We start from the raw sequence: 10,576 nt of genomic DNA, 5'->3' as shown, positions 1-10,576 counted from the left end.
GTGTGTGTGTGTGTGTGTGTGTGTGTGTGTGTGTGTGTGTGTGTGTGTGTGTGTGTGTGTGTGTGTGTGTGTGTGAATTATAATTAAGATATAAATAAATTAGCTAAAGAATTGAAATTATAAATATATATTCGTTAATAAGAGTCATAAAAATAATAATAATTGTAATGCTTAAGAAATGTTAAAAGCAACGAATTTTAAATGAATATATTTATTAATTAATTAGTTCTATAATTAATTATAATTATTAAGCATGAATGCATTAATCAATTGATTTATTTCATGACAATTTTAGGCCTTTTTTTGACATGGACTGCTAACGCAGCACACAATTATTTCCACATGAGAGACAATTTTCGTATGTATTACTTCGATCTGAGTATGCTATCTTCGAAAAATTTCCGCATCACGCACGCAATGAGCCACCACATGTACCCCAACACCATATGGGATTATGAGATGTACGTGCTCGAGCCGTTTGTACAATGGATGCCTCGAAAGGATAAATCCTACTTAATGGGAATGATAAGCAAAATTATCAGTCCCATCGTCTGGATGTTAATGTACATTGTGGAAGGCATAAAACGGTAATAGAATCATTCCATATTCTTTTGTTACAATTAATAGAAAGGTTTTTCGTTTGTATCACTTCACTTTGAATGTGCTTAATTAAACATCTGCTGTGTTAATTCTAATTCTGATATCACGTTTGTCGGCGCCGAAAAATTTGCTGAATGGATTTCCACTTCTGTCTCTTGTCTCTAAAAATTTAATTCTTTTTAGATACTATTTAGTGTACACGGAGTATGGAGTTTTCGAATTTCGTGATTTCATACCATTCTTGCTGCCTATATCGATGAGTTTGGTGACGCCCAAGATTCTCATTGCCTTAAAGCTGTGGTTGATAATGTTGCTGATTAGTAGCACTTTATTCGGCCTAATCGGCTTCAACGCGGCCCATCATCATCCTGACATCTTTCACGATGGCGATATTTACAGGTTACACATCATACGCGTTTTATTCATAATAAATCATTGAATTAATCTATCTATCTTTAGAATCGATTAGATCTATTTGTTTTCCTCCTGAAATTGAAATTTAATTCAAGTAAAATAATTTAGATTAATTTAATTTTAAAAAAAGGAATATTGATTTAAGTTTAAATTTAGATCTATCATTAATTCAGTATTGATTTCATTTTCATACAACTTTGACTTCATCTTTAATTCTCCAATTTCGATGTGGATAAAATTAATCCGTCTAGCATTAATTTCAATTTTAATTTCGACGCAATCTTAATTTTTCAATAACAAAAACAAACATTTGTTGCTTTACAAAATGCCTCTCAAAGGACATTTTTCTTATTTTTTCTAATTATTACAATATTTCCAAGAAATGACTTGGACTGGGGTTTGCTCGAGTTGGACGCCGTACGTGATCGTGTGGATATCGACAAATCATTATTCCTAATTATTACGAACTATGGCTCGCACACGTTGCACCATCTGCTACCCACCGTGGACCATCACTATTTGCCATTATGCGTGCCTGCTTTTCTGAAGACATGCGAAGAATTTAACGTCAGCTCGGATAAGTGGACGCAATGGACACTTATGAAAGGACAATTCAGACAGATCATGCGAACTGAAGTGAAGAAGAATCACAGATAATGTTCATCTTTAATAAAATAGCGTGCTCAATCGTGGATGTTGAATTGTTATGTACATTACGTATAATTTCTCACATATCAGTTTATAATGTAAGCATAAGCACTTCGGGCAAACATGTTTCATACATTTTACAAGACATCTTAGGATATTCAGAGAACATACGGACATCTTTTGGATGTCTCTAGAATTTTTTGTAGACTTTGTAGAATGTAAAGTAATGTAAACGAGATAACTAAAATAATTAAATTACATGCATAATTCTAAATAAGATTAATTTTATGAGTTGAAGTGAAATTCAAATCTGGATATAAAATAGAAAAATAAAATTGAAAATGATAATTCTATTTTCGAGAAATGAAAAAAATTAGAATATCTCCACTTAAATTCCTTTATCTATAAAAACCAACAATTATTTTTATGATTATTTTGTTGTACAATTGTGTTACGTAAAAAATTAAGCCAATAATTAAACAACTAAAAGATTTCTTTTCATTCATGATGAAGATCAATACTTGATGTACAACGAACTTATAAGATTGGAGCAGAGAATAAAGGCTGAAGTATTGACCTTTGCATAATACATAAAGTTTAAGTAAATCAATCAATCAAAGTCTTTCCTTTCCAAGAAATGAAGGATTCTGATTAATTATCTTATGGACTTTCTACAATAAATTATTATTTAAATTTTAAATCTTAATAAGAAATTAATCAATCACAGTCAAATATGAGAAGAATAACTGATAGATCAATTTCTTATAACTTAAAACTTAAAGCTTAAATAATGACTTATTGTAGAAAACCTATTATACTTCATGTATCATGCGTTTGCAAAGGTTTGTGCTCTGGCCTTTATTCTGGAATCTTGGATTTTATGAGCGGATGATCGACAAACGGGGCAACTTAATTCTTATCTTTATTTATTGCTTATTTACTTTAATAAATACATACTTCGTCTCTCTTTATAAATTACAATTAAGTTTATAGGATACGATATCATTCGGATGACACGTGTAATGATACGCGCTGTTGATCAAATCGTTCATCGCGACTCGCTTTCGTTCTGCTTCTCGCGAGTATATTCTCTTTCCTCGATCTCGTTTTAAATTTGCGCTCAACTTTTGCTCGCTATGTCGCAACTCGCGAGAGCGTGTATTCATAAACATGTATTCGTCGCTCTGTTCCTCCCCCCCCCCCCCTTCTGTGTATGCGTATGTGTGTAAATATTAATATCTGTGTCGCGCTGGCTCTCGCCTTCTCATCGTCCGCTCGCGTGTCCTCTCGCTCGATCTCTCTCGCTCACCCACTCTCACTCTCCCAATCTCTCCCTCTCTTTCTCTCTCTCCCTTTCTCTCCCTCGACTGTCAGCTCGAGTGGTGAAGAAACGCGTCCTCGCCTCTCTTCACTCTCACCCTTAATCCTCTCCTTCTCGAGCGAGCGCTAATTTTTCCACTTTTTCTCTTTTTGACCGGTTAAGCAAAAACATTTATTATCGAGAAAAATGTCGAGAATTCAATGATCCGGATGTGATGATACTGATTGATCGATCGCTCGATTGCGAGATGACGATGCCGTTGAGAGCTCCGAGCGAGCTCTCGGATTCGTTACATATACATATATTCTTCGTGTCTTCGTTCGACGATGAATTCGATGAGGACAATGATGTTTTTCCTCCTCCTCTTCTTCTTCTTATACTCCGGATGTTTTTTTTACTGTTGAAGTTTTGATTCTTTTTTTTTGGTTGCTTTTACTAATTATTTACGCAAACCTCGGAAGGAGCTTTACAGTTCACCATCGGGCTGCATGTCGAAGCCGGGAAAACGGCGAGGTAATAGGGGACCATCTAATTCAGGTTTTAACACAGATCGGTGTGGCTGAAAGAACAGAGATATAGAACTGTGAATTTCTTGCGAGTAATAAATATAAATACGGAGAAATATTCGCGCAAATAGAATTTTACAATAGCATTTTGTACGGACTTATATAAGAAGGAAAAAAGGGGTAGAGGGGTGAGTGACACGTTCTCTGTATCGTTCCTGCTTGTGATCCAATGTTCTTTGTTTTTCTAACCCCCTGCACTCAAAATGCGCGAGTGGAAATCGCAATGACGCACCGAGGGTCGTGACACCTCTATTTTGCCACGTGATAAATACAACATGTGCATTTCTTTTAAAAACGGGACATTTATCTCAGACACTAGTAATTGGTGAGTATTAGTTACATTTCTTTCTTTTAGAAAAATCGAAATTAAGTCGCAGTTCCTGTTGATAGCGAACTGTCAGCGTATTGTTAAATATAATTTCAAGATCAACAATGACGATATACATTGGCGAGGACATACCTGTATTAAAAAAAATCGAATAGATGAAATAATCTGATTCAAATAAGAGCGAGTGTGAATAAAAGAAACTTAAATAAATCACGAGAATTTGAGGAAATTGATACGTATCAGAAATGTATAAAATTATTTGTAGATAATCTCAAAAAAATTCATTCATAAAAAGAAATGTCTAATTTTGCTGTATTGGATTAGCGAGAAGTATTAAAAATGTGTCAAATACTATGCTTTAAACATGGAAACCGATATAATAATAATTGCACACTTAAAAAATTGAAATTTTAGATCCGTATATCTAAAAAAAAGTTATCGTAATAAATGTATCTTTTAGATTATCTAACTTTTTTGGACAACTATATTAATTTAATGTTTATATTACAAATTTTATGTGACATCCTGGGAAGGTTTTTAGAAAGTAGACGTCTTTTGGAACATAGGACTTCTAAACAATTTTAAGAGGTCAATGCTATACGTATCAATATTCAATAAATAAATAAACCAGTTCTGTCAATTTATTTTTCAAATATTGGTTGATTCCGTTAGCTATTTTTTCACACACAGCCGATTCTCGGCTTCTAACTGCTCTAATTTCTAACGGCGACGTCTACCAACTCGCAAGTAAATATTGTATTCAGAGAAAAGGACTAGGTGTGCAATTTACACAAAGTTAATGTCGAAGAGCAAGCTCGGGTCCACCCGAGAGGATGTTATCGAACACACAGGTGCAAACGAGACAAGGGATGCAAGAGGGAGTCTCTATCGCGCGTGTTCCTCTCGCGTTTTGTAAACTCCTGCTTGTAATCACTCTCTCCCTCTCTTTCTCCCCTCCTCTCTCTCTCTCTTCTCTCTCTCTCTCTCTCTCTTTCTCTCTCTAGCTATTTAATCAACTATTTTCTTCTCTTTCTAAGTCGTCACACATCCCACGCGCTTACGACACCCCACGTGCACGGACTTACATGGACCAAGCGCGGTGTGTGTGCATCTACTCCAACATGGAGGGCGCCGCCTTACGTTTCTGTTGCGGCTGCACACAGGAAGACACAGATCGCTAATTAGATACCATATCATTGTCTGTTCCCTAACATCGCTTCTCTTTAATCCCAACCCCGTAATCGAGCTTTGAGAATCACTGAGCCTATCTTTCGTCCATTGATATCAATATTAATCTAAGTGCGATCAATTTCCAATTTTCTCGATGACAAATAACTTTACTTTTTTTATTGTGATATCTAATTGAGAATACGTGTATTCTCAATCTAATGATATATTTTGAATTTGCAATAAAATAAAGTTGCTAAATTAAAATTCTTCTTGATCAAAGCTAAAAAAAGTAAATTAATAAAATTAAATAAAGTAAAATTAATAAAATCAAATTTAATTTAAAAATCAATTCACTTCAAATTAACTAAAGGTTCTTTTAAACGATTATATAAATATATCTATTATTTTATTATCAAGAATAAATTACTTTGAGGACGTCGAAAACGATATTTTTTGGAACTTTATCTAAATATTTATGTTAATCTTTAATTCGCAATGTTACTGTCTTTCTTCGTAAAATTCTTCTGCAATACTATAAAATTAAATTTCTAGTCAATAGATATTCATGGAAGATATTTAGCAACAGAAAAATTAAACATGAAACGGAAGTGACATTGTACTTTTGACATCGCGAATTAAAGACTAAATTCAAAGATGATGATAAGAGTCATAGTTTAATAGCTTACCACTGGGCTGAGTCCGCGTGCGGCACTTCCGCCGCGTCCCTTGGTGCGGAACTTGGTGATTGCTTGTTCAGCGAGGTCCGCTCTCTCCTCAGCTTCCTCGAGTTCTTGTTGCGCCTTACGGAACTTGGCAAGATTCAACGCGGCAATTTCCTCCGCCTCCTCGATCTGCCTCTTATATGTCTTGATCTTCTGCTGAAGCTTGTCAACCAGATCTTGCATGCGCTCATGATTTTTACGGTCCTCGTCCGCCTGGAAACGAAAAGGAGACATGAGATCATTTCAATAAGAACTTCTCCTTCAAGCTAAGTGAATCAGATTGATGATAAAATCAAACCAAATAAATAAAAAATAATTAAATTTAAAAATAGAATGTCAATATCTCTTTTATTGATTGCGAAAATATTAATCTATTTTTTAAAAACAAAATATATAGATTAAACTTCCTATTCGAATAGATTTATAACAAATCAGAATTCTACCTGGAAGCTCAGCTCCTTGATGCGGCGCTCGGATTTGCGTAAATTCTTCTGGGCATCGGCATGTCTCCTTTGTTCGCCATCGAGCTCGTTCTCCAACTCGCGCACGCGTTGTTCCAGCTTCTGAATAGCCTTCTTGCCGCCCTTGAGGGCATTCGCCTCGGCCTCGTCCAAGCGCACTTGCAACTCCTTGATCTGCGTTTCCAAGGCCTTGCGCAGCTTCTCCTGAGTCTGAGCATGATCCTGCTCGGCGCGTAGCTCATCGGCCAACCTGGCCGCGTCCACCATCGCCTTCTTTGCCTTCTCCTCCGAGTTCTTTGCCTCGTTCAGCAACTCATCCAAGTCGGACTAATGAGTAAAGAAATGCAAGTTGTGTAAACCACTTATCCCTTTTATAAGAAACATTTTTATTAAATTAATCGACACTCACGTGGAGGGTCTGCAATTCGGCCTCGAGTTTCCTCTTGGCGCCAGAAATGGAGGCATTCTGGGCACTCAGTTCGTTCAATTGTTCGTGACAATCAGCAAGTTCCTGTTCGGCCTGGCGACGACCGCGATCTGCCTGTTCAAGGAGAGTGCGGCTTTCTTCAAGCTCGTTCTGCAAAGCATTAGCACGGCGCTCCGAGATGCCAAGGAGTTCCCGGGCCTCGTCACGTGCTCTCTGCTCCTCTTCAAGCGCAGTCTGCACATCCTTGAGCTGCTGCTGGTATCGCTTGATGTTCTTCTGTGCCTCAGCGTTTGCCTTGTTCGCGTGATCTAATGCGATTTCTAGCTCGTTGATGTCTGCCTCCAGTTTCTTCTTCATGCGCAGCGCCTCAGCTTTGCCCTGAAAATCGAATTGTATTTCAAGATCAGAGATATGTTTCAATTTATTATAATTAATGTAACTTATTGCTTGCATGTAAAATTTTTGTTTTTCTTTGGAAAACGAAGAAATCTATTTTTCAGATACGGTGTAATGCTTACCTTGGCCTCTGCTTCGAGGGAAGCTTGCATGGAGTCGAGAGCGCGCTGATGATTCTTCCTGGTGTTCTCGAATTCTTCTTCTTTTTCTTGGATGCGGCGGTCAATTTCCTGTCTGACCTGGCTAAGTTCAAGCTGACTGCGCAACACTTTGTTCTCTTCCTGCTCGAGAGCAGCTTCGGCCTCTTCCAGAGCTGCCTGAAGTTCGTCCTTTTCAGCCTCCAGACGCTTCCTAGCCTTCTCGATTTCGTGAATGTTGCGGCCACCTTCGCCGATCTGGTCCAGTAGATCTTTCACCTCATCGGCGAGGTTCTTGTTCTCACGACGTACTGCCTCCAATTGTTCCTGGCCTTCCTCATATGCGCCTAATCAATCAGACATTGATAATTAATTGTATAATTAGATAATAATATAATTAATAATAATATAATAATTCATCAAATCAATTGATTCATCAAATCAGTCAATTGATTTCCTCTCACCTCTAAGCCTGAAGAGTTCAGTGCTGTAGTTACGGCACTCCTTCTGGCTAGCATCCAGTTCGGCAGCGAGATCGTCGACTTTGAGCTTCCATTCCCCGATAATCTTGTCGAAGGCTTTCTGTTTCTTTTCGGCAGCGTTGGCGATGGCAGTAGCGCGATCCACTTCAATTTGCAGGTCCTCCACTTCAGTGGATAGCCGCTGCTTAGTCTTCTCCAGAGCGATAACCTTTTGATTGAGCGATTCGATGGTCTCTTCGGCCTCGGCCAGCCTGGCTTGTAGCTTTCTCTTCGCCTCCTCAAGCTCTTCAGCCCGAGCGACACCTTCAGATTCGTATTTAGTGCGCCAGAGCTGTGCCTCGGCATTGGCCTTGCTGAGTTGACGTTGAAGATCAGCTTTACCCTCTGCCTCTTCCTCCACTTGTTCGCGGATGTTGTCCAAATCGTGCTCCAGATTGCGGAACTTGCCGAGCAAAGTAGCGCGCTCGCGCGACTCCTCATCCGCAAGCCTCTTGGTGTCTTCCAATTGTGTGGTAAGAGAAATCTTAATCTTAGACAGCTGACTGACCTGCGACTCAGCTTCTTCCAGCTGACGTAACAGATCACTGTTTTCAATCGATAGTTTCTTCTTCGCGGCATCGAAGTCGTTTAGAGTACGGTTCACCTCTTCAAGCTTGCCTTGGGTTTCGTTTAATTGGTGCTGCAATTGCTTGACGATCTTTTCTTGAGCAGCCTATATTTTGAAGAAAATTATATAGATCAATTTTAAAGTATCTTTATACCAAGCTCGTTTTTAAATAATTACAATTGAAAATTTAAAAATACTATTTTTCATCGATCTCTTTAAATATGTTAAGTCCGGTTTTAAATATGAATCTCAACGTAGATTAAAAATAGACGCAATATTATATAGATTAAATAAATCAAGATAAAATAGAGAAAAATGATCAAATCATTTTGGAACACACGAGAAATATTTCTTCCACGTTTCTAAAATTTCTTTCTAAAATTTTTTTATTAATTTTTTTTATTTCTTTATTTCTTTAATTTCTCAATCGCAATATCACGTTAAGAAGAGATCGTTGAAAAGCGAACTCAAGTCGTTTAATAGGCACACATACGAAAGCAATGCTGAGCAAGCAGGGATTATCGACTCACTCGACTCAGATAAATGATTCGCAAACAATCCTGGGAAGAAGAGGGAAATCCATAGATTTGTTTCTCTGCATCTCTGTACCTAGCGGAAGCTGTTAGTCGCGTTAGTTTTATTAACATAGACCGGTATTGAACTTACCTTCTCGTTGCTCAGATGGTCGCAAGACGTGCGCAAGTCGTTACACTCGCTATAGTATTGCACCTTCTCCTTTTCAACCCTGTTTGAATATGGAAACAGTCAAAAGGATTACAAATGAATGATGATGGCACGAATGACGTACAATTGACATTCCGGAATGCCGGATTAAATAACTTCACTATTCATGATTATTTCTTCATACAGTCAATGGTCAGAATATAAGTAACTTCATTGATGAAAAGATGAATAAAAAACAATATAAATATCATTACGGAATTTTATTTACTTCAAAATAATTCGAGCAGAATTGAAATTTAATCAATTCAATCTTCAATTTATAAAAATTAATTAAAAATATAATATCAGTGCACATATTTATTTTAATAAATACTTTTATCCGATTAAGAAATAAAGCATTGATAAATTTCTTTCACAAAAATATTTAATCCAGCATTCGTGATACAGACTGACAATTTGAGCAACAGACTTTGCAGAACATATATTTTTCTCCGGGAATAACTCCATTCTAGTAATCACATATTTTTTACGGATCGAAGGGATTATCGAAGGATATTAACGGCGCATAGGGTTTTCGAAAGTACGTTTAAAAGATGCATGAGAAACACTCTCGTTATTCTTCCTTTTTTTTTCAAGTACCTTCTCCCGAGAGACCTGATCCGTAACAGCGCGTGAACTGTTCAGCTCAGAGTGGATGTCGTGTCGACCCTTTTCGGCTCTACGAAATATTATGTTATAGTCCTGTTGTTTTTTCTATTTTTCTTTTTTTTTTCAATAAAAATCTAATAGCCGAAAGTTGAATCTCGCATCTAATCGTCGATCTTTCCAAATCTATTTTAACGTTACATAATTTTTTCTTTAATGATGTTGGTTCTTCTATGTGTTAAAATTTTTGTTAATCTCATTGAAAAGCTCTAGTTTTTTATGGCGATTTTTAACAAAATTCTCTATATTTCTCTATATTTCTTTCGATTAAAAGAAGACAATTTGTTTCTTCCGTTGTTTCATTTTCTTCATTAAGAAAAAGAAAATCAGCTTGGTAGACTCACCTAGCCTTAAGTTTGTTGAGAGTATCAATTTGTTCACCCATCTCAGCCACGGCATCATTGTGCTTCTTGCGCAAGCTGGCCAATGAGGATTCATGCTGGATGTTAGCTTCCTCGAGATCCCTGCGGAGCTTGCTAAGCTCAGCCTCTCGCTTCTTGTTCAATTCAATCTGAGCGGAAGTGGCACCGCCAGCCTCTTCCAAGCGTTCACCAAGCTCCTCAAGTTCGCGGGCGAGATCGCTACGTTGTTTCTCAGCCTTGGCGCGTCCACCGCGTTCTGCTTCGATCTAAAAGAAGAAAATACATTATTGAATCAGTTACAATATATAGCAGTTATGATATAAAAAACAATAGTAAACACACTTTTATGATCAAATTCTGATTGACGTCTTTTGATTGCTTTTGAAAACTTTTAATCAATTTAATATTGATATATGGTCAATATAATAACTAAGACAAGAATGTCAATTGAAAAATAGTTGATAGATTAAAATATTTCTTTCTTCCTTTTTTAGACTAAAAATTTTAGGAAGAATCTGCTCTCTCTCTCTCTCTCTCTCTCTCTCT

The 10,576-nt window shown here is 37.1% G+C and overlaps 2 protein-coding genes across 2 annotated transcripts in view; one reads left to right on the top strand and one right to left on the bottom strand.

Moving 5' to 3' along the window:
- Positions 1-2,035, top strand: part of LOC105619116 (cytochrome b5-related protein-like) — an 8,740-nt gene extending 6,705 nt beyond the window's left edge. Inside the window, exons 4-6 of the mRNA XM_012200646.1 lie at positions 296-587; positions 784-999; positions 1,395-2,035. Of these exons, the coding sequence (XP_012056036.1) occupies positions 296-587; positions 784-999; positions 1,395-1,671 (785 nt within the window). The 3' untranslated portion in view covers positions 1,672-2,035. The remainder of the gene's footprint in view (positions 1-295; positions 588-783; positions 1,000-1,394) is intronic.
- Positions 2,036-3,409: 1,374 nt separating this feature from the next.
- LOC105619195 (myosin heavy chain, muscle) overlaps positions 3,410-10,576 on the bottom strand; it is a 47,866-nt gene continuing 40,699 nt past the window's right edge. The window contains exons 14-21 of the mRNA XM_012200719.1: positions 10,013-10,296; positions 8,946-9,024; positions 7,655-8,384; positions 7,176-7,537; positions 6,640-7,035; positions 6,213-6,557; positions 5,734-5,982; positions 3,410-3,542 (exon numbers count right to left, since the gene is read on the bottom strand). Coding sequence (XP_012056109.1) covers positions 3,450-3,542; positions 5,734-5,982; positions 6,213-6,557; positions 6,640-7,035; positions 7,176-7,537; positions 7,655-8,384; positions 8,946-9,024; positions 10,013-10,296 — 2,538 coding nt within the window. The 3' untranslated portion in view covers positions 3,410-3,449. The remainder of the gene's footprint in view (positions 3,543-5,733; positions 5,983-6,212; positions 6,558-6,639; positions 7,036-7,175; positions 7,538-7,654; positions 8,385-8,945; positions 9,025-10,012; positions 10,297-10,576) is intronic.

Source organism: Atta cephalotes, assembly GCF_000143395.1.
Source record: "Atta cephalotes unplaced genomic scaffold scaffold00019, whole genome shotgun sequence".
NCBI lineage: Eukaryota > Metazoa > Arthropoda > Insecta > Hymenoptera > Formicidae > Atta > Atta cephalotes.
Note: the sequence above shows the minus strand (reverse complement) of the source record. Positions and strands in the feature narration are given on the sequence as shown.